This window comes from Amphibalanus amphitrite, unplaced genomic scaffold (genome assembly GCF_019059575.1).
Source record: "Amphibalanus amphitrite isolate SeventyFive unplaced genomic scaffold, NRLGWU_Aamphi_draft 001679F_arrow, whole genome shotgun sequence".
NCBI lineage: Eukaryota > Metazoa > Arthropoda > Thecostraca > Balanomorpha > Balanidae > Amphibalanus > Amphibalanus amphitrite.
The window spans coordinates 103,750-126,575 of record NW_024883172.1 but is presented as its reverse complement, the minus strand read 5'-3'; the positions used below and the strand labels follow the sequence as shown (position 1 = coordinate 126,575).

The 22,826-nt window shown below is 51.8% G+C and overlaps 1 protein-coding gene across 3 annotated transcripts; it reads left to right on the top strand.

Moving 5' to 3' along the window:
- Positions 1 to 253: 253 nt before the first annotated feature.
- On the top strand, positions 254 to 13,857 carry LOC122374601 (vascular endothelial growth factor receptor 1-like). Of its 3 annotated transcripts, none has more exons than XM_043353429.1 (21): positions 254 to 384; positions 1,852 to 2,012; positions 2,438 to 2,603; positions 2,838 to 2,990; positions 3,378 to 3,533; positions 4,041 to 4,204; positions 4,520 to 4,685; positions 4,897 to 5,067; positions 5,559 to 5,711; positions 6,188 to 6,321; positions 6,656 to 6,928; positions 7,311 to 7,464; positions 7,834 to 8,058; positions 8,207 to 8,308; positions 8,599 to 8,668; positions 9,270 to 9,460; positions 10,165 to 10,418; positions 10,654 to 10,811; positions 11,150 to 11,309; positions 11,782 to 12,010; positions 12,255 to 13,857. In XM_043353429.1, exons 1-21 carry the CDS (start codon positions 309 to 311, stop codon positions 12,674 to 12,676), a joined length of 3,738 nt encoding a protein of 1,245 aa, XP_043209364.1. In that variant the 5' UTR covers positions 254 to 308; the 3' UTR covers positions 12,677 to 13,857. The 3 variants fall into 3 exon arrangements, with proteins under 3 accessions (XP_043209364.1, XP_043209366.1, XP_043209365.1); XM_043353431.1 differs by lacking the exon at positions 254 to 384 and adding an exon at positions 617 to 740 and having other exon boundaries at positions 9,339 to 9,460; XM_043353430.1 differs by lacking the exon at positions 254 to 384 and adding an exon at positions 617 to 740.
- Positions 13,858 to 22,826: the final 8,969 nt, after the last annotated feature.

Sequence of the window (22,826 nt, the reverse complement as noted above, 5' to 3'; positions counted from 1 at the left end):
TAAATGCTGTATGATGTTCACTTGACAAAAGACAAACCATAGAAATACGCTTCTATGTATGTACATACCTTTGGTTTCTCGATATACAAATTACAAATCGTTATTAATTAATTATGTTTAGTTGTCCACTGTCCATGTATGTATATGGTTATGCGCCCAATGAAGACCCAGCGGGGAGGTGCGGTGGGGGCGTGTGATCCTGGGTCCGGTCTAGGAGTAAGCGGCCGCTGCGCCGGTGACCCCTCCAACAGGCGGAGCCGGGGTTCGAGCTGCGCGACCGGCTGGGGCTGGTGACAGACCGAGTTTCGATGCAGATGGCCGGCGTGTACAACTGCGTTTTGAACGGCCAACTGGCTTCTGTGATCGTCTACGTGTCTGTTACCGGTACGCCCCCCCCCCCCCAATTCTGCTCGAAACCCTCCTCCCTAAACCGGTCACGTGACAGACTGCATGGGTCACGTGACGGCCGAGTGACGCTTGTTGCTGTGTGATTGCCGCGTTTGCGCTTTGTTTGCCAATGCGACATGCGGTGGCCCCTAGCTATACGGCGGCTCCTGGGTCTGAAGGTGTGACCCGTGTGACCCGAGCCGACCGTGACCCGCTGTGTCGGCAGATGACCTTTGACCCTGTGGAGGGGTTCCTCGTACCGGCTCCGTCCCTGTTTGACGCCGGCCAGGCGGTGTGCACCGCCCGGCAAGGTGGCGTGGTGCAGAGACTGCAGGTGTTCGTGGTCTTTAACCGTGAGTATGGCCGGTGGTATGGTGGGTATGCGGAGTATGTTGGGTCGGATGGTCGGTCAGATGGTCGGTCCGTAGTCGGCCGGCAGGCCATGGTGCTCAGGGGCTGTAAAAAATATTACGTACTGCTACTAATGCTTTATCTGTGGGAGGATATTGATGTGGCGGGTAGGCAATCATTTTCCTTCTTGCTCCTTTCCACTACTGCATTAACGCCCAGTGTTCACTTTGTCGATCGTTTTTATTACCCTGTATGATTTATTCGCTAAATAAAGATTAATGTTTCCTTGCAACAGTAAAACCATCGAATATTGTTTTAAATACGCATGCATTGTATCTAATTGGCTGGATCTATTGGCGGGGTATGACAGGATGACGATATTATTTGCACTGCACAATGGCACTGACCGCCTACCTACCCTAAAAATGGTTAACGCCTGAAAACCGAGCCTCACTATCATTGTGCTTGAGTCTATGTCTTATACGTGTTCGTTGCGCGAATATCGGTATCACTTCCTGATTGACATTAAGCGCTTTGTGCTCTGTCTTGTTCACTGTGGGTTTCGCCGTTCGCACACTCTGATGGGGCAAGTTGTTTCTTCTGAACGTCTTAAGGTCAGGTACATCAGTTTGCTTTGCTTGCTAAGATGTTATGCGAAGTTTTCTCGTTTCTGTGATATGCCGCATTTTCTCCGCAGCTGTCTATGCATGCAATGCTACTGCCATAGATAACATGAATCATGTTATCTATGCTACTGCTTAAAGCCCGCTCACTTCTCCACTGCATGCGTGAACGGAGTGCTTTGCTCTTTTTATGAGACATGTCAAAGCAGCGAACTAACGTTATTGAGCAGCGATATTGCTCAAGAGACGATACGAGAGGTACCTATTGCACAATTTATTTTATTGTATCTAACATTTTTGAAGACTTTTAATAAAAAGAAATGTTGCGCCCCTTAATCAACATTTAGTGGTCAGAGCGTTTTAACCTTACATTCACTTAAATTTGTGTGCATTGTCTCGCCTCAGGTCCCCCGTCGTCCCACTCGTCATTTGTCAGACGACCTGACATAACCTAACATACTGACCTGACCTGACCTGACCTGACCGACAGCGGCCACTGAGTCGGTGCACCAGCCCAGCATTGACGTGTCCGACGCGAGACGGAACGCCGTCGTCGGCTACAACTTCAGTCTGAAGTGCTATGTGCACCAGGAGGCCGGGCAGAAGCTCAGCTTTTTCTGGGACGTGCCGCCAGCCAGCACCGGGCTCAAGGTAGGCTGACCCGCACAGCACGACACCGAACCAAGTGGAAATCTAGGCACACATGTGTGCAAACTGTATTGCATCGTGAGTGAAGTAAAACACCATTAATAGGTACATGTAAGTCCGTCCGTTCATCTAACTGCTGTCAGATGTTGTTAAGAATCTGGAGCTCCTCACAGTCACAGTGCTTGAATAGTCGCTATCATCCTGTGCCTAAATAGCACCGTGTCTAAGTTATGTTAGTCCCGTGTCGTGCAACTTCCCACCTTTGTCTTACCGCTTTCCGACCATGTCTGGTGTCTAACAGACGAGACGACCCCAGTCATCAGAACCCCTGTCTCTACTGCCAAGTCTTACCCCTAACTTACTCCCGTCTTACTACTGTCTTACCCCTTTCTGAGCCCGTCTGACTCGTGTTCCGTAATGCTGTATAGACGGGCCGTATCACCATGAGACCGCCTCGGAAGACGACCACCACCGGCTTCACCAGTGAGCTGGCGGTGACGGACGCCCGACCGGAGGACACTGGGGGCTACACGTGCCGCGTGGAGGACCACAACGGACACACCAACAATCGCTCTGTCCGGGTCACCGTTCACAGTGAGTTGGAGGGAGGGGGAGTCTCTCACTGAGCTGGGGGAGGGGTCGATAGGTACGTACAGGGACGAGGGACGGCTCCCGGGGTGGGAGGGAAGGGACATAGCTCGTCTTATCTTACCCGACTAACATAACTGAACCTGATCCAATCTGGCCCGACCTCCCTCGATCTGACCCGACCTGACCTTACTCGAGCTAATCATATCTGACCCAGTCTGACCTGACCTCACCCCTCAGGTCCGAACGTGTCCAGCGTCAACCTTCAGACGGACGTGCAGGCTTTCTCGTTGCGTCTGGGCGACTCTGTCAAAATAGTGGTGAACGTCGAGGCGCGCCCGGCCCCGGTGATAACGTGGTTCGACCCGGACGACGCCGTCATCATCACCGATCGTGAGTTGTTCCTCCGGAGAGGATCCCTCGATCGGTCGGCTCTCTAAGGTCGGAGCCGAGGATAAGGATGGAATGAACCACGGTGGCCTATTAGAGGCAGGATGGGCTGCTCCGACCTTACAGTGATCGGTAGGGGAGGAAGGGGATTGCATGGCGGCACAGATGCCGGAAGAAGGATCATAAAAGAGAATACGATCAAAGGGTTGACAGTTAGGATAACAGTAGATACCGTCTAACTTTCTGCTGGTCTGGCTTTACTGTAACCTGGCCTGCCTATCTTCTGGTTCGCCACAGACTTTGTGGTTTAGTTGTTTACAACCTGTCGGTTGGTGTTTGGAATATGGCACCTAAGCTCTCTCTGTGACGTGAGCTCACTCGTTCTCACAGCTCAGAAGTACGAAGTGTCTCACACTACCGAGCAGACTATCCTGAAGATCCTGGATCTGCGTCTGGAAGACATGGGCCAGTACCGCGTGGAGGCGATGGCGAGCAGCAACACCAGCTCGGACTTTGACGAGCTCATCTTCAACGTCACCGTGAACGGTGAGTGCAGACCCGGCCGGCGCTCAGCGCCGCCGTTGTTATCCAAAGGAGACGCAGGGTGTGCAACTGCGCTGTCTGTTGCATGGTCATGGCTAACGGCCATTCTTAGGAGTTAGGACTGTCACCAACAATGCGAAGCGTTCGTATATGTTTGCTCAGGAAACACAACTGAATGAGCTGCGATCTAGCCGAAACTGCGGTTGGTAGTCGCGATTTACATGGTGTACACTGTACATCACTCAGAAGGGCGCCAGTTGCAGACTGCAGTGTGTGTTAGTGGGATGCAGCCTGTCTGCGACTGCTAGGGCCTAGGGTGGCAAATACATACTGACAGCTACGGATGGCAGTCTTGCCTAGGGTGGCACTTGCCACCCTAGTATGCTCTGTACACAAAACATCAAACTGTAAACGGAAAGTGATCTTACCATGGCATGGCGCAGCTAATAAACCTGATCATAACCTCACGAGTGTCTATCTGTGACCACGGTGAACTTTTGCGCTCCACAGCTGAGGCGGAGGTGCGTCTGGACGCCAGTGAGGGGTACTACCTGGCCGGCGAGAGGTACCAGCTGCGGTGTACCGCCACCGGGTACCCCACGCCCAGCCTCGAGTGGCGCTTCGAGGCCTGCAACTCGAGCCTCTCCTGTCCGCCCGACTTCCCTCTGCCAGCGGTGAGAGCCCTGGTAGTCACTGACTCACTTGTTCATATGGCTTACTGGCGGCTTTTAATGGCATACTCGTACTCGTACAATGGTGAATGTGTCGTCACTGCTGTTATGGCCTACATAATGCATATGGTTTGCAATCTATTTTTGATCAATAAATTGTCTATGGAAGACCTGTCACCTGTGAACGATCCTTGTACAAGTGGTCTTCTCGTACGGACCATTTGCTGTAGAGCGTCTGTTCGCTGGTATCGTTGACTCCGTCCTTCCGCTTTAGCCGAATCTTACCTCACCATTAGCTACCCCCCCCCCCTTAATCAGGTGACGCTGGCCAACGACGAGCAGGAGACCCAGCTGGAGTCGAAGCCGTTCCTGGTGCAGAGCGACCTCACCCTCACCGCCAACCTCTCCGGCGTCTACTGGTGCTATGCCAATAACAGCGAGTCAGACGTCCCGGCGGTGGCTGAGCATCGCTTCTTCGTCTCAGGTCAGCGAGTCATTCGAGTCATGACCTTCAGCGTCCCCTGACATTAACGTTGTAAAGTCCTGAAGATCGAAAGACATATTAGTTAGCAGATAAGTGGTATTCGTGCCTCTTCTGACTCAACGAAGTATCGTTTGATCCCGCTTTGGCAATGCAATACGGTGTGCCACGTAACGCATTTCACCTGCACTCACTTGGTTCGTTCTATCCACAGACATTCCCCGTGGTTTCGGCATCCTGAGGAGCAACTCGACCATCATCGAGGGCGACAACGTGACGCTCTCCTGCGGCGGGAGCACGCTCGACTTCCCGAGTCCCTCCAGCTTCGAGTGGCAGTGGTCCCGCTCCGAGACGGCGAGACCGGTGCCCGTCACGGACCTACCAGGTACATACCGAGCTGATATCATGCGAATGCTGGGTATGGATGTAAAGCGTTGAAATGGTTTCTCCACTTGGCGAATAGGCTGTTTAAATGTTAAGTGATCCTACCAGAAATCCTTTTAAGTTCAATATCTATTGTTATCCTTTATTTTGACCGGACACAACGTAGCGACTCCATATTCATATCAATGTTCAAAGATTACCCTATCTATCGATGAATATTTACAAGTACTGAAGAACCTTTCGAGTTATCAGGTCAACGTAACAGTCAGTATTTGCGATCCTCTTCTGTGCTTCATGGTTAAAATCCCGTATTGATTTAAAATGAGTTGTGGACTCAGCGATGGAGCCGATATCAGTGCATATATGCCTGTTTATCATGTTCTGAACTTGACAAGTGTAGATACTCGTATAAACTAATCACCGACTCCGTGGTAGTGCTAACACCAGTGTACATCATATTCGCGACCTCATGCCGTGTTGCGACCCCGGCAGGGGTGCGGGTGGTGGACCGGAGCACTGGGTACTCCCACCGGAGGGTGCTACTGCTGGAGCCCGTCCAGATGGCGCACGCCGGCCTCTTCATGTGCTCCGGGACGGACGTGCTCGGGGTCCAGCAGCGCTCTAATACAATGCTGGGTGTCACTGGTGAGTGGCGTGGACCTGCCGGATGGAACGGAACACCGTATAGGTACTCTTGAAACAGTCACAGTGCTGATTCTTGGACCGGGGAGTGTCGAATGTCGATCCACTATCGAACAGTTGTGCAAATAGCTCATGTGCAGTACAAAATACATGTGCAATGGCCATAAATATAACCAGTAATAGTCGGCATTTACATGCCATGCACGAAGATAAATCCATCCGTAGTCTCTGACCAGTGCAAGTCCCCATTAGAACCCATGTTTATTGTTCATCTCACCCTCATGGTTGACCCGTATCTGACCTACCCATTGACCCATTTCTGTCCTACCAATGACCCGTGCCTGACCATTAACCCATATCTGACTTCGTGACTCATGCCTCATCAGCAATGATCTGAACCATCCTGCACCTCGCTTCCATCACACAATGAATCACCGGCGACACTCGCTCTGACGTTGATCACTCCCGCGTCCTGACAGCCTCCCAGAAGCCGGTGTTTACGTCTGAGGCCAACATGGACAAGTCAGCGAGTCTTGAGCTGGAGGAGGGGGACCGGGCGGTGTTCAACTGTACCGTCTCGGGTAGACCGACGCCCACCATCACATGGACAAAGGTCAGTAAGAGAGGGATACAGGTCGCGGTTAGGCAGCGTACCGAGCTAAAGGGAGGATGGAGAATGCCTATATTCGTAGTGGCTAGAGTGGCCAGAAAATCAAACTGAGGAATCGAGAGTGTATGGTGATGAGTGTTGGTTGCCACGAGTTGCGCATTGATAATAAAGCTTCGATTTTTTTTTCAACTGTACAAGTATCGACAGCCTCGGTAGCTTGTTCGCAACTCGCAAGATGTCGAAACAAAGCTCCATCATTCCACAAAACAAGCCCACCGTCAGCAGCTGTCCAGTGGACCACTTCCAACCACTGACCACCCCTGCTGCCTGCCCACAGGACGGCGCGCCTCTGCAGCTGGAGGACAACACCCGACGAATTCGACTGCTGTCGGGTGGCCAGCGTCTGGTGATCGGCACAGTGCTCAGCAGCGACGCCGGCAACTACGAGTGCCGCGCCGCCAACCGGCAGGGCACCGTGTGGGGCTCTGCCGAGCTGTTGGTGCCCGACGAGGACACCGTCACCAGGGTGGTGGTGCCCGTGGTGGTGCTGCTCAGTCTGATGCTGGTCGCGCTGATCGCCTGTCTGGCCTGGAAGTGCCGCCAGCAGCAGGTGCGCAGACAGGGAGGGAATGAGGGAGGGGAGGGAGGGAGGGAGGGAGGGAGGGAGGGAGGGAGGGAGGGAGAGAGAGAGAGAGAGAGAGAGAGAGAGAGAGAGAGAGAGAGAGAGAGAGAGAGAGAGAGAGAGAGAGAGAGAGAGAGAGAGAGAGAGAGAGAGAGAGAGAGAGAGAGAGAGAGAGAGAGAGAGAGAGAGAGACCGTACAAACATTGCATCAGACATCGTTGCGTAAGCCTGTCGTGTTTACCGCTAAGCTATGATGGATCACTTATCAGTGATCATCATGCGCCTCGTTAGGCGTGTTCGTTGTCGCCTCCATCGGAACACCCATATTATCCAAGGCACTGCTGACCAAGCAGTCTGCCCGTGCCAACAGGGTCTGCAGAAGAGGCTGACCCGGCTGGAGCTGGAGGCGTTCCACAAAGGCCGTCCCGAGCAGATCAACCCGGACCTGCCTATTGACGAGCAGGCCGAGCTGCTGCCTTATGAAGAGGACGAGTGGGAGTTTCCCAAGGACCGGCTCATTCTCGGTCAGTGCGGTGCGGTGATTAGAGGTCACATGGCATCACGCAGAACTAATACGGGTCATACGGGTCAGTGGAGCACACGGGCTGGGTCAGAGGTCACATAGGGTCTGTCAGAGGTCACATAGTTGGGGTATCTAGGTGCAGTTCGGGGGTGCATGATGTCAGTTTTTGTCACATGATGTCATTAAAAGGTAATAAGGGTTCACAAAGGGATGAAATAGAACTTGGGGGTTACGTTAGCTGTTACTCGTTACTGAGTACCTAGGGATTGTTACTCGAGCCATCCACCAGTCTCCTACTGTACCAGACGTGTGCCGGCTGCGTAAATACTCCGCCCGTCACACCCCCTCCCCCTCCCCCATCCCCCCGCAGGTCGTCAGATCGGCTCAGGCGCGTTCGGCCGGGTGGTCAAGGCGGACGCCATCGGTCTGACCGCCGACCAGCAGCGCACCACGGTGGCCGTCAAAATGCCAAAGTCCGGCTCCGATCCCGACCAGATCCGCTCGCTCATGTCCGAACTGAAGATCATGATCCAGCTGGGGAAGCACCTGAACGTGGTGAACCTTCTGGGAGCCGTCACCAAACACGCGGCGCAGGGTAAGTGGTCCGGCGCCGCGGGGTGGGTGCTGAGACGAGTGGTGGACGTCAGGGTTGGCGGGGTAGTGTTCGATACAGAGTAGAATGCATCGAATATTTCAAACGTTAGCAGATATAACCCATGACGGCGATTGATGCGCTTTTTCAGGCGAGTTTATGGTGATGGTGGAGTACTGTCGCCATGGCAACCTGCATCAGTACCTGCACCGCCACAAAAACAGCTTCATCAACCAGGTGCACCCCATCACCGGTGAGTGCTAGACTCGAAACATCTAACTAAACCTTCCTCGAAACACGGATGCTGAGCTTCTGGGAGGGTGAAGCTGACAAACATAGGTGTTCAGCGTGATACCTCTTAATATCTGAGCTAGAAATGTAGCAATTATAAATGACATTTACCTCACAGTTTTCCCCGACTGCGGTGGGCCAAACAAAAACAATATCTCCAGCAGAGTATGATGCGTCGTCGTTATGTGACCGACCTGTCTCGTCGATGACGCTGGATCGGTTGGTCTCCACTGAGACTGTGCCGTTTCACAGGGGAGTTTGACGCTACCCTGGGAGAGGAGGAGTATGCCGCTGCCATGAGGCGCGACTCCACATCGGAGAGGTCAGTTTCAGGGGCTCACCGACCGGAGCTGGGTGGCTCCCGCTACTGAGAGTAGATTTGATATGATGGCTGATTCCACCTCGTTTGACGCCAGTGTCGCTCTTTTATTCGATAACTGAGAGTATGGTTTTATCTATTTGCGGCGTACTATGAGCGCACATATGGCCACAATGTTAAGTGTGCCTCTCGGAGCCTCATTTGTACACTGTCCTCTCACCGACTAAAATTTCCTCTTTCCTCCCACTGGCAATTTTCCCCATCTTACCCACAAACATGCGAAAATCCCCCAAGCCCATCCCCACCCACTAACATCTCTGATCTCCGCTACCTATTCCACCCTGTGAATACCTATCCGCCCCTAACATCTCCCCACTAACACCCCTCACCGCCCAGCCCAGTAACACCCCCTCCGAATAACACCACCACTCTCCGCTCCGCCCTCTAAAACTAGTTCCTCTCCTTATCCACTTACTAACACCCTCCCTCCCCAGCTAACACCCTCCCCACCCCGCAACGCCCCGTTAACACCCTCCCTCCTCAACTCACACTCCCTCCCCAACTAACACTCCTCCCCGCCCCCGCCCACTAACACTACCGCCAGCACTCCGCTGCAATACGCCAGTCTGGCACACAGCTCAGACGGCCAGGTGACCATAACACCCGGCCGCAGCCTCTACCGGCCGCCTCGGCGTGGCAGCACCAGCTCCAGCGTTCACAGCGCCGCCTGGGACTCGACGGACCCGACCGGCGCCGGAGCTGAGGACTCGGTGTGCCAGAGCCCCAGCGCGCTCGGTAAGTGGTAGAGATGGGCCACGGGGAGAGATGGGGACACAAAGAGGGAAAGGGACGAGATTTTTCGTGGCAAGTAAGCATGCTGGCTCACACCTATCCGTGCTTCTATCCTCAGGATACTGAAATCCTTCTCCTCCACGCCACAACCCCCTTCCGGGCTGGACAGGCAACTTTATCTCATGCGGGCTGCTCCCTTGGAGCGGCACCGCTGCTCCCGAGGGAGCGCACCCCGTAGCCGGGTGCAGTGAGTGCCTTGGGGCTGGGTGGCCTGTCCTCTGGACGGGTTCAGCCCCGGCGACTCACTAGGGTGCCTGCCCAGACCAATGTCTCCCCCTAAATCCTATCATCCTTCCGGCTCTGCAATGGTCTTGTCGACCGAAAGGGCCTAACCCAACAAAACAAACAAACAAAAAAATGCTGGCTGAATTGATCATGTGATCATGATTAGGAATACCGTCGCAACAATAAAGTTACGTGATGCCCCAGTGATGGGATTTCCTATCTCTCGGAATCTTGGAATTCACAAGGGTTTGATATTTTGTCCTAAATAAAACAGCAATCAGAGCAACTGAACTGTGATTTATTACGTAATACCATAAAGCCGACGTGATACCATAAATTGAAGAACTGAGTGGATTTCGACAGAGAGACGTAACGAAATAGCGGTGTCTGACCAGCTTCTCTCGCCGCCCCTCTCTCCACAGACGACGAGCCGCGGTTCGCCACGCTGAGCGGCGGTGGCCGGCGGCCCCGGCGGACCCCGCTCACCACGCGCGATCTCCTCCAGTGGAGCTACCAGGTGGCGCGCGGCATGGAGTACCTGGCCTCGCGCAAACTGCTGCACGGAGACCTGGCCGCCCGGAACATCCTGCTCGCTGAGAGCCGCATCGTCAAAATATCCGACTTTGGACTGTCGAGGGATATTTACAAGACGAAGGATTACAGGAAGAAGGGCAAGGTATGTGCCACTGTGACGAGAAGTGTAAAGTGTGTGATTGGATAATCCCTGAAAACCAGCATAACCCTAAAATTGAGCCCTGGTCTCAATGCTGGCAAGCCCCCTGACCTTACCACTGACTAGACCTCTAACCTGACTCACTAGCTTGACCCCTGACCTAACGCCTGACCTAACCCCTGACCTGACCCCTGACCTGACCACTAACCTGACCCCTGACTTGCCCTCTCCACCACAGGGTCTGCTGCCGGTCAAGTGGATGGCGATTGAGTCGATTCAGGAGTCGCTGTTCTCCACCCAGTCTGACGTCTGGTCCTTCGGCGTCGTCATGTGGGAGTTCTTCTCGCTGGGCGCCACGCCCTACCCCGGCATGGAGTACGACGTCAACTTTGTCAGGTCGGTGTGATAGGCTAGGAAGAGATTTATCAGCTTGTAGAGACCGTCAGAGGTGTAATGCGCAGACTAAATCGGGTATTTGTACCTACTTTGTTTGATAATTTTTCTCAGAAGGAAGCAAAGCTATCGTATGCATAGTGGCTGTTTCTTCGTCAGGACGACATAAGTGTTTATGGGCGGCTGCTGCCTTAATTTCTTAGATTATTTATTACCTGATGTCACAGTAGTCCGTGGGTTTCGTGACCTTACTCTGAATACGCTGACGTCATCATTAGCTAGGTGTGACCTCACCGTATACGACATATGTACGTGCTGACGTCACACCGTCTGTGCGTCAGGCGTCTGCGGGACGGCTACCGTATGGAGGCGCCCAAGTTCTCTCCGAGCTCCACTTACCAGCTGATGTTGGACTGCTGGAAGGAGACACCGGGAACCCGACCCAGCTTCACCGAGATCAGCGAGCGGCTCGGGCACTACCTCGAGGAGCAGGTGAAAAAGGTGAGCAGCAGCTCAAAAGGGGCTGGAGACAATTCATGAGGAACAGGTGAAAAGGGTGAGGAGTTGAGGACTGATGACTGAGAACAGTGCCTAGAGGAGCAGGTCAGCAGGGTGAGGACTGTCACAGCAGCTGGAGAACTATGCTAGAAATGTGAGGGAGAAGATGGCTGCTCAAAAGGTAAGATACTGAAGGAAATGACATCGGGATAGACGATAAAAACCATGAAGTAGCTCGTTGGTGTATGGAACTTCCTGAAGCGGAGCGTCGAAGATTGTACGATTCATGATTACTTACCGTCAAAGACGCCTTTCGCAGGATGGATTTTTTTTCTTCTTCTGACGAATGCAATTTTTGTTTCACTTTTTGGATCCATCGTACACCTCATAACTAGAATTAAACACCTTAGCTATACCAGCCGACTCATGACCGTGCTGTCCAGCCCTGCTGACCGTAAGCGTCGTGTCTCGGCAGGACTACATCCAGCTGAACGAGCCGTACCAGGTGATGAACTCAGAGTATTTCAACCGCCGGGTGGACTACGTGAACACGCTCATCAGTCCCGACTATCAGAATGTGACGCCGCGCGGCGAACCCCTCGGCGCAGCCTCCGAGCGGGGCTCCGTGGGATCGCAGGGCTCCCAGGAGGGGGTCACTGTGTGGCCAGACACGGGGGTCGCCGGATATATAGCCCTCAGCAAAGGTCAGTGATATTTGGGAGAGGGGGTAGTAGGTGGGTGGGAAGGAGTACGGTGAGGGTGGGGTGAGGGGAGGGCTATAGTTTAGTGTGTTAAGTGGGAAGGTTCGCTGTGTACCGCTGTTCCGCTGTGCTGACGCTGGTCCGCTGTGCTGACGCTGTGGTCTGCAGTGTGCTGCTGCTTGTGCCCACCATGCTGTGTGCTGCGCTGTGTACCGCTGTGCTGACTGACGCTAACTCTGTGCCACAGGAGGTGCCCCAGCTCCGCTGGTCGACGACGACAGTTACCTGCTGATGTCGCCCGGACCCGACTCCTCCCCGGACGGAGGCGTCTTCTCGCCGCGGCCTCGTGGCGGCGCGGGACACTTCGAGTTCCCGCCACCGCCGCAGCTGGCGCGCGAGTCGCCGCCGAACGGCTTCTATAACCCGTCCTACCACGAAGCCGGCAAGGGTCGCGTGCCATCCACGCCAAAAATGGGCACCAAAGTGTCTCGCCCCGCGAGACCGGCCGTTGCTGAAGCTTCGGAAGAGCACAGAGATCAGCGAGAGGACACGCCGGTGGCGAGCTCTCCTGCGCCGGATGAAGACGATACTTCCCGTCTGCCGTCGGGGGTCGAGGCTGACACTCACTACCGAGTACCGGTCCCGGTCGGATGCGAACAATTGGTGTAAGAGAGCAGTGAAAGCCCTCGTGTTTGAGTGCCGAATGCATCAGGGGACAGCTCGGAGGCTGGGCGGCGCTTGCAGGGGCTTTGAGCTGGCTTCAGTGCTGTTCTGCGGCAGACATATCGTGTCGCTGTACCCGGAGAAGTCGCATCCAGGGTTCGTGCTCCTGTCCTGGCCGCCAAACTCCGTGCCGAGCGCGACAGGCGGCAAACGAGTTAGTTGTCGCGGAGGCCAGTAGATAGCGCTGTTGTCGCGGTGTTAAAGATACGCTTGTGCCTGCGTTCTGAGTGGCTGCCAGTGCATAAAGGTTTTGTGATCTTCAGCGCTCCAAAGTGGTTCCTGGTGATCTTCAGCTCTCCAGTGCGGTTCCTGGTGATCCTCAACGGCTCCTGGGGATCTCCTAAGGTCTTTGGTGTTCCTCGATGAACTTGGGGGCATCTGATGGTCCTCGTTGGTCTCCGGTGCTAATCAGAGGTCTCTGGGGTTTGATGATCCCCGAAGTTCTCTGGTCTATGGTGGGCCGTTCGATCCAGTGCAGTGCAGTGTTAGAGAAGTTTTTACGCTCCTCGTGCCATCATGTCCTCATTTATTACCTAGTCGACGTCCGAGCATTGGGTTTCAACCTTTGTGTTAAGATTTGGGACTGGTATTAGTGTTCACACTTCGCAGATTGAGCAAGTATCTCGATCATTCGCGATGGAAGTGCCAGGATGGAATGAGTGAAGTGCATTCGTTCGTGTTGCCTTTTTACCAGTGTTTTGCGTTGTTCTGCTTGTACGCGATTAGCCGGCTAACCTAAGCTAAGATCGAGTTTTTCGCTTCAATTGAGATTCAGCGATTCTTAAACGTATTTATGCCTCCATAAAACTCGTCTCAGTCAGGTCGTTTTTACATGGGACAAACGGAACTCACAGATCAACTATAGCGCCTCTTATTTGTTTTGCTGCGATGGTTAGCATGTCTTTTATTGGCAGTACCGGCGTGTAGCCATTTCGAGCTTTTCCTCGTGCCAGTCTCATCTCTTTGCCTGGCACAAAAGGGGTAGCGGACGGCTTTTTTTAGATATATACTTGTCGTTCATCACGGTAACACAGTCAGTCTCCGGGGCCAAATGTTATCACGCTTCGCCTGTGTTCGTTTCGCAAGTGATATGATGCAAATGGTATATGAAATGAAAGTACAATGATCTACTATTATAAATCTTAAAAAGTCCGCCGCCGCCCACGCCGCCGCCGTCGGGGTTACTCCCAAAAACGCTTATTGCGGCGCTGTCGATGGACGCAGGAGGGTGAAATTTTTGACGACTCGTGGGTCACGTAATAAAACAGGTCGTATTAAATCTTGGGCACGATGCGGCCGGAGGTGCGCCCGTGGCGCGTGCTCATGTGCGCCATAGGGTTAGCATTGAAGCGACCGGCGCCGAGCAGAGGGCACGTGCTTTAGGCTCAGTTGTTCGCTTAAAAAACTGAGTGGAAATAATCAGAGCCGGCAGGTCATTGACCTTTGACAACAAAGGCCGACACAAGGTACCGCTCGCCAAGGGGATTCGCCAGTAAATACAATTAATTTGTTTTTGCAATATCTAACTTACTATTCCAACAGAATCCGTCTGTGAGTCTGTGAGTCTGTGTGTCCGCACATCGTGTAGTGGGTTCAATTAACCTCGCCTACAAGGCAGACGGTATGTCGTAGGAAGTTGAAAGTTGCACACCTTATAGGTGACAGAGCGGGTCAGCGCCTTTTCTAGGTTTCGGCTCGCTGGGGTGCACGGTTCGCGCGTGGGGCGCGCTGGAAGAACGCCAATGAAATTTTGATCGGTTCGTAGATCTTCATTGAGAGCCGGGGTCGACAAACTTTGTGGACTAAATGCATGCCGATCGGTGGCGGGTGCCTCGCATTGGCGGATGGGCAAGTTTTTAATTTGAATGAAAAGTGGCGAGATAATGTATAGATTATAAAAATGCACCGTGAAAGGTGACCAAGTATAAAAATGCACCGTGTTTGCCGCAATGCGTCACATTGGTGACAAGGCGTCATTTTTGCCGCAAATCGCACAGTTTTGTCAAATATGGTCCGATAAGGGTACAATTTGTTGCCAGGATACATGCTCAGCCAACAGGTTCAGATGCGCCGCGTTTGTCGCAATGCGCCACATATGCCACAAAGCGCCATTTCCGACAAATACGATTAAGCGTAATGGAATGGCACGAATAGGGGCAGGGCTGGGAACACTTTAAGTCTGATATTTAAGTACTGATTGGATCCAATTATTCTGTGACCTGACATGACCCGGCGGTGTTGGTAGGGGGGTAGGGGTAGGGGTAGGGGTAGGGGTAGGGGTAGTGGTAGGGGTAGGGGTAGGGGTAGTAGTAGGGGTAGTAGTAGGGGTAGTGGTAGGGGTAGTGGTAGTGGTAGTGGTAGATGTAGTGGTAGGGGTAGGGGTAGGGGTAGTAGTAGGGGTAGTGGTAGGGGTAGTGGTAGGGGTAGTGGTAGAGGTAGGAGTAGTGGTAGGGGTAGGGGTAGGGGTAGTGGTGGAGGCAAAAGTAGAACAGTGGCCCGGGCTGATCCGATCGGACGAGAGGCGACCTATGTGACCTGGCCTGACCTAAAGTGACCGGGGCTGACCCCTTTGGCCCATCTTGACCCCGTATCAGCGAAATTTCATCCAACAAAGCCCCCAGAACAGCTCTTTTTTCTCTTCACATTTCCGTCCATATCTACAGGGTGTCCGGAAAGTCCTGGCGCTTTTCAACATTGTTAAGATAAATGCCTTTGGTCCATAGATACTCAACAATAGAACGAAACAATGACCAGGAACACCAAGCCACATCCTTCTGCTAAGTGCCCATTCATTGTAACCACCGTCTGTGCCGACGACGGCCTCGACGCAAGGGCGGAAACGCCTGCGGGTTTTGACGGTGCAGGACATTTCCTGTCCTCCCATGCTGTCATGATGCGAGTGTTCAGGGACTCCAGGCTGGGATGAGAGGTGGCCTAGAGCTTATTCTGCAAAACGCGTAGCATGCCTTAGTCGAGCGGGTTAAGGCTGGGATAATAAGGTGGCCTAATCTCATTTCACCACGGTGATCTGGTCCGCCGAGCTCCTCTGTCAGTTTGGTTTGGACGGCAGCGGCGTTGTTGGGGGGCGCTCCGTGCTGTTGAAGTGCGACATGACCCTTAGGGCAAGTCGCCTTGATTGTCGTGTCCAGGAACCCCTCGTGGACCAGCCTATCAGTCATTTATTTGACCTTGACGAAGATGATGGGACATTTGTGTCCATCAGACCCAAGATTTTCTTCGATTGCCGCTGAAATGCTGGTTCAGTCTCAGCAGCTTTGGCATACCGTGGTTGTAGCTGAGTGAGAATATTTTCTAAGACATTTCCGATCTGGAGTGCACCTTTGCCTGCTCAACCGTTCGCCGGGAAACGCCGCATCGCGTTGCAACTCGCGCCTCGTTCAAGCCGCACCGGGCCCCCGCGCGCGGGCTCTCAGCGACAAGGCGCATCTTCGCCCATATACCTAGCACTGAAAACGGTTTCAAGGTCATATTTACGCGACCCCTAGCTGAGCGGTGAACGAGGGGTCATATCTGCGGTGATTGGTTGAAAGTCCAATAATCACAGCGCGCGTTAGACGACGTCCAAAAGAGGCGCCAGAACTTTCCGGACACCCTGTATGCTTCTAGCCAACATATCGATTTGAAACGAACACCATTCGAAAGCAAATTGGCTGGTGCCGCAATTTTCTCCTACCACGCAGCAAAGCAAGTGGCGCAGCCGCTTGTCTATATTACTATTTGAGGTGACGTAGTTTCTGTCTGTAACCGAGGTCGCGACATGGTGCTACGTAGCGCGGGTTACAGATCACACCGTTGCACCTACCGCGCTGAAGTTTGCGCAAGTTATAGAACAAGGATGGACAACGTGCCTTTGAGCGGTCTCGGCTCGATCGGATCGATAGCGAGCGCGTGGCGCGTGCCCAAAAAGTGCAAATTCGCGTCATAGACTTTACATGTATAAATCGGCCTGCAAAATCGGGCGAAAATGGCCAAATTTGGCCGACACGGGTCCGGTTCCCGTGCAATATCTCGGTAACCGTGCGCCCGATCGTCACGGGGAAAACAGCATCGTGTAGAGAATCGAACGGGCTATCGAATGGTGTGCAGTGCAGGGGTTGGCACGCGCCACGTGCACCGGGGAGGACACTTCCTTTTGAAAAATGGACGTTTTGGACGGATTTTGGAATTTATATTAATTTCAGGTGATCGTCAGACGGAATGAGTTGAAACAGCGCCTATTAGCAATAAAAATGTACCGTCTCTCATGGAAAAATTGTGAAAAGCTAATTGATCAAAAATAATGTGGAAAAAATCGCTGAATTAAATGGTGTTTGTCCAAAATGTGCCACTAAAAAGTTACACGGGATTTGCTGCTTAACCTGATACGCTTGACAATTGAAAATGCTATCATTAGAAAGAGCATTCAATTCTCTCCAAGATCCAATCATCACGTTTGCATGACAAGCAACAGTATTCTTAAAAATATAAATGTTTCAAACCTCTGCAAAACGATTTTTAGCGAAAATTATCTACGCCTTTCATTTGTCTTAAAACTACGCGCCTAAATTATAAAGCACATTTGACAGATTCTGAAGTGGAAAGCATGCTTATCAGACACGGGCACCTCGATGCGGTGGATATTTTTTCCAAACCAAAACGTTTAGCCGTCAAAAAGCAATCGACCGAAATGGATAGCTAACCCAACCGACGCAAGAAAACCAAACACCCGCCGATCGTAAATGCCCCTTTTTGCGTTGCGGAGCACGCGGGCCACCCTAGTCTCAGCCGTTTCTGGGCCGATTTAGCTGAAACTTGGACTGTCCTTGGTAGTGTAGGGTAGGGTAGGGTAGGGTAGGGTAGGGGTAGGGGTAGGGTAGGGTAGTGTAGGGGTAGGGTAGGGTAGGGTAGGGTAGTCTAGGGTAGGGTAGGGTAGGGGTAGGGTAGGGTAGGGCAGTGTACACTGAGAAAAAAATTGACTCCATATGGGTCAAAACTCTTGAAAATGCTCCCCTGAAAACTCCTGAAAACCATCGATAACACCCTTTCCAGCAGAGTTATTGAGTGTGTTCTAGGGTAACTTTGAGCCTTCCTCATTTTGCGAAAGAGTTTTCAAGAGTTCTCAATGGATGGCGAAATGATTCCATGTGTGACACCCCATAACTCTGTGACGCAACTCTCCATTACTCCCGAAAAACCTTTCCCGAACGTTCCGACAGGAGTAAAAGGGGAGTTACGAAGGGGTTTTAGCATACGTCGCGAGGCTGCCGTGGCCGCCATCTTTTGCCCGTAGTATACAGCACGTTGTGCCGGGCGGCGGGCGAGGTGTAAGTGAAGAGCGTGTTGACTTAGACGGACCTGACCTATACAGTGACGGATAATTGGACCTTACTTCGGATTTAAAGGTAAGCTTAGCTGTATTTCTCATCATGCTTTTATAGTGCAAAGTGTTATAATGCTGTGATGAGAACATATGGTAACCCCATGTTCTTGATGGGCTGGAATGGTCTGTGTAAAGGTAATCGATTTGTTTCGTTCCTGAGTGAGATAAAAATCGGAAACAGCATGCTCTGAGTTTCTACATATTGGCAAATATCATACATTTTTTCCCTCGAATAAATTGGAAAGTTAGGGTTATACAAGCTTTACACGTCATGGATCCTATTGTTATTGCCCAATTGTTTTAATACCCATGTCAATGACAAATATCAAATTTGAAGGGCTTTCAAAGCAGAGTCAGAAAATTAAACTATCTTGGCATAAAAGCCTTGATTTTCCTAGCCCCTATATATAAAAAATCAGTTACCTACCACTGCCACTGCCCAATGGGGAAAACCACCGACAAACCAGCATGTTTAAATAAATTTTGTCTAAATTGTTGTATTTTTTAAAAAGTATCCATAAATGAAGTTCGTTCTTTAATGTTAACATGGGTACGTATGCAGCGTGTAACGTCCTTAGCTTATTTTTAGCGACCTGCTCAACTTCTTGAGCGCTCAAGTACGTTTTATAGCATTTCCCTAATGTGTCTGCAACTAAGATGGAGGCTGTTAACTTGCCCTTTAGACTTTCACTGAAACTTAACTTTATCAAAATTGTAGTGCATAAAAAGTATGCTAACTTTGCAATCTCTTGCTTTCATTATTTTGACATCATGTGCGGAAATGCAGTATCAGTGCCAACATGTCAGGTCGCGTGTGTCTCGTCTCGTCCATCTTGTCTTATCTGCCTACCTCTCAGTCTCCTCCCTCATTTCTTCCTTCCATCTTTCCTCGCTTCCTTCCTAACTCCCTCCTTCCCCTCCCCTCTCTCTCCCTTTCTTTCTCCGTCCCTCCCTCCCTCCCTCCCTCCCTCCCTTCCTTCCTTCCTTCCTTCCTTCCTTCCTTCCTTCCTTCCTTCCTTCCTTCCTTCCTTCCTTCCTTCCTTCTTTCCTTCCCTCCCTCCTTCATTATTTCCCTCCTTCTCTTTTTTCTTTCTCCTCTATTTCCTCCCACGCAATGTTAAGTGTATGTACCTATAATTTCATGGTGATTAACATTTTGCAGGGGATGAGCTGGAGAGCCTGCATCGCATCCCGCAAGACACGTCGGAAGCCAACGGAGGCCCGCAAAATATTCATCCCACCATCGTGAAAGGAGAGCCGGACGAAGAAGACGCAGTATTTGTCGAGGCCCAGGAGGTGGTAGCGGCACCACCAGACCAAGCATTCCTGCTGTGGTATGCCGACTTTTGGATTTTTAACGTCAAAACTCGCGACCGTGTAGCATAGGTTTGGAGTGAGATCCCCGGAGAGCGTGCCGCGGCGGGATGTCGAAAGCGTTTGTCAATTTTTGAAGCCTCCCACCGCCCCGGACTATGAATACACATTTCTTGAAATATATTTTTTATCTGTGCTTCGGTACACGAGCTTTGGGTGGTTACGCTATTCGTCCAATATTTATTTTCGAGGGGGGCTGGAGTGGAGTGATGGGAAGTTTGGGTGAGTTTGATGGGGAGTAACTATGGAGGTATACCATGAAGCTGTAAACGGAGTTTTGGGGAATAATGGAATGGAGTAATTGGGAGTAATTATGAGGCAGTAAGAGAGTAATTGAGAGTAATGGAAGGGAGTTTCAGGGAGTATGTTGTTTGTTTTGATAGGGTAAAGGAGAGAAATGAAGAGTTTTCTAGAACGGTAGGGAGAGTTGCAGAGAGTTTCTCGAGGGAAGTTTTGGGGTGTAATGGAGAGTTTTGGAGGGGGTGTAATGAGGAGTACCACCTGGGAGTTTTAGAGTGTCGTTTTGGTGAACTCCCCCTGGGGGTGTCATGCGGAGTCAGGATTTTTCTCAGTGTAGGGGTAGGGTTAGGGTAGGGTAAGGTAGGGTAGGGTAGGGTAAGGTAGGGTAGGGTAGGGTAGTGTAGGGTAGGGTAGGGTAGGGTAGTGTAAGGGTAGGGTAGGGTAGGGTAGGGTAGGGTAGGGTAGGGTAGGGTAGGGTAGGGTAGGGTAAGGTAGGGTAGGGTAGGGTAAGGTAGGGTAGGGTAGGGTTGTGATAGGGGTAGGGTAGGGTAGGGTAGGGTAAGGTAGGGTAGGGTAGGGTATAGGGTAGGGTAGAGTTAGGTAGGGTAGGGTAGGGTAGGTTAGGGTAGGGTAGAGTAGGGTAGGGTAGTAGGGTAGGGTAGGGTAGTAGGGTATGGTAGGGTAAGGTAGGGTAGGGTATGGTAGGGTAGGGTAGGGTTGGGTAGGGTAGTGTAGGGTGGGGTAGGGTAGAGTAGGGTAGGGTAGGGTAGTGTAGGAGTAGGGTATAGGGTAGGGTAGGGTAGGTAGGGTAGGGTAGGGTAGTGTAGGAGTAGGGTAGGGTAGGGTAGGGTAGGGTAGTGGTAGGGTAGTGTAGGAGTAGGGTAGGGTAGGGTAGGGTAGGGTAGTGGTAGGGTAGGGTAGGGTAGTGTAGTGTAGTGTAGGGGTAGGGTAGGGTAGGGTAGGGTAGGATAGGGTAGGGTAGTGTAGTGTAGGAGTAGGGTAGGGTAGGGTAGGGTAGTGTAGTGTAGGGGTAGGGTAGGGTAAGGTAGGGTTGCGTTCAGTAACATATCCTAACTTTGCAGGGCTCGAACAACTCGCATGCATCACCATCATACTTTACAGTTCAATTAAAAGCAGTTACCCAGTTCTACAAAAATCATACCAATAAAAATGCAAGTTTCTACACCCAAACTAATGCATCCGTTAATCATACATATCAAAACATACAGTTATCGCGTAAACCTGTACCTCTAGTCTATGTATTTCGTTTCCCTAGCTCTAAAATTGGCGCGTTGGGAGCGCCGGAAGTCGGCAAGGTCACAGTCGGCGGCAGAAATTCGAAAAATCAAAATTTAAATTTTTGAAATCTGATTGTATTTTTGGATTTGGGAGGTCCATTTGCTCCCTATAGAAGCTAATATTGCTGCATATTCCCATTGAGGTGACAAGAATTAGCAAAATAGTGGTTCGGGCGCTTTTCAAAAATAGTACCGGACGCTGTTCCTCTTGTGACGTCATAGCTCCGTGACCTGACCTGACCCGGTCAAATTTCTTATACCATATGATAGCCAATACTTGCCCCAACATGCATGGGAAGTTTCATCGCGATCCATCAACCGATGTCCGTACCACCGGCAGGAAACCTCGGGCGTTGGCACTCAGTTTGTGAAAATCCGGCCGGAGGCTGTACCTCTTATGACGTCATAACTCCGTGACCTGACATGACCCGATCAATTTTTTTCGGCAAAAGATGCGCAAAGGTTGCCCCAGAGAGTATTGAAAATTTCAGCCCGCTACGACAAGCCGTTTAGCGTGCACTTCGAAAAAACCTCAGGGGGGGGGGGGTTGATACAACCCCCCCCCCCTAGGCGTTCTAGGGTTAAGAAACTGAGCGGAAATTAGCCGGTAGGTCATTGACCTTTGACAACGAATGCCGACACAAGGTACCGCTCGCCAAGGGGATTCGCCAGTAAATACAATTAATTTGTTTTTGCAATATCTCAGCCGTTTCTGGGCCGATTTAGCTGAAACTTGGACTGTCCTTGGTAGTGTAGGGTAGGGTAGGGTAGGGTAGGGTAGGGGTAGGGGTAGGGGTAGGGTAGGGTAGTGTAGGGGTAGGGTAGGGTAGGATAGGGTAGGGTAGGGTAGGGTAGTCTAGGGTAGGGTAGGGTAGGGGTAGGGTAGGGTAGGGCAGTGTAGGGGTAGGGTAGGGTAAGGTAGGGTAGGGTAGGGTAGGGTAAGGTAGGGTAGGGTAGGGTAGTGTAGGGTAGGGTAGGGTAGGGTAGTGTAAGGGTAGGGTAGGGTAGGGTAGGGTAGGGTAGGGTAGGGTAGGGTAAGGTAGGGTAGGGTAGGGTAAGGTAGGGTAGGGTAGGGTAGGGTAGGGTAAGGTAGGGTAGGGTAGGGTAAGGTAGGGTAGGGTAGGGTTGTGATAGGGGTAGGGTAGGGTAGGGTAGGGTAGGGTAAGGTAGGGTAGGGTAGGGTAGGGTAGGGTATAGGGTAGGGTAGAGTTAGGTAGGGGTAGGGTAGAGTAGGGTAGGGTAGTAGGGTAGGGTAGGGTAGTAGGGTAGGGTAGGGTAGTAGGGTAAGGTAGGGTAGGGTATGGTAGGGTAGGGTAGGGTAGGGTAGGGTATGGTAGGGTAGTAGGGTAGGGTATAGGTAGGGTAGGGTAGGGTATAGGGTAGTGTATAGGAGTAGGGTAGGGTAGGGTAGGGTAGGGTAAGGTAGGGTAGGGTAGTGTAGGAGTACGGTAGGGTAGGGTAGGGTAGGGTAGGGAAGGGTGGGGGTAGGGTAGGGTAGGGTAGTGTAGGAGTAGGGTAGGGTAGGGTAGGGTAGGGTAGGGTAGGGTAGGGGTAGGGTAGGGTAGGGTATAGGGTAGTGTAGGAGTAGGGTAGAGTAGGGTAGGGTAGGGTAGTGTAGGGTTAGGTAGGGTAGGGTAGGGTAGGGTAGGGTAGGGTTGCATTGAGTAACATCCTAACATACGAAGGGCTTGAACAACTCGCATGCATCACCATCATACATACTTTACAGTTCAATTAAAAGCAGTTTCCCAGTTCTACAAAAATCATACCAATAAAAATGCAAGTTTCTACACCCAAACTAATG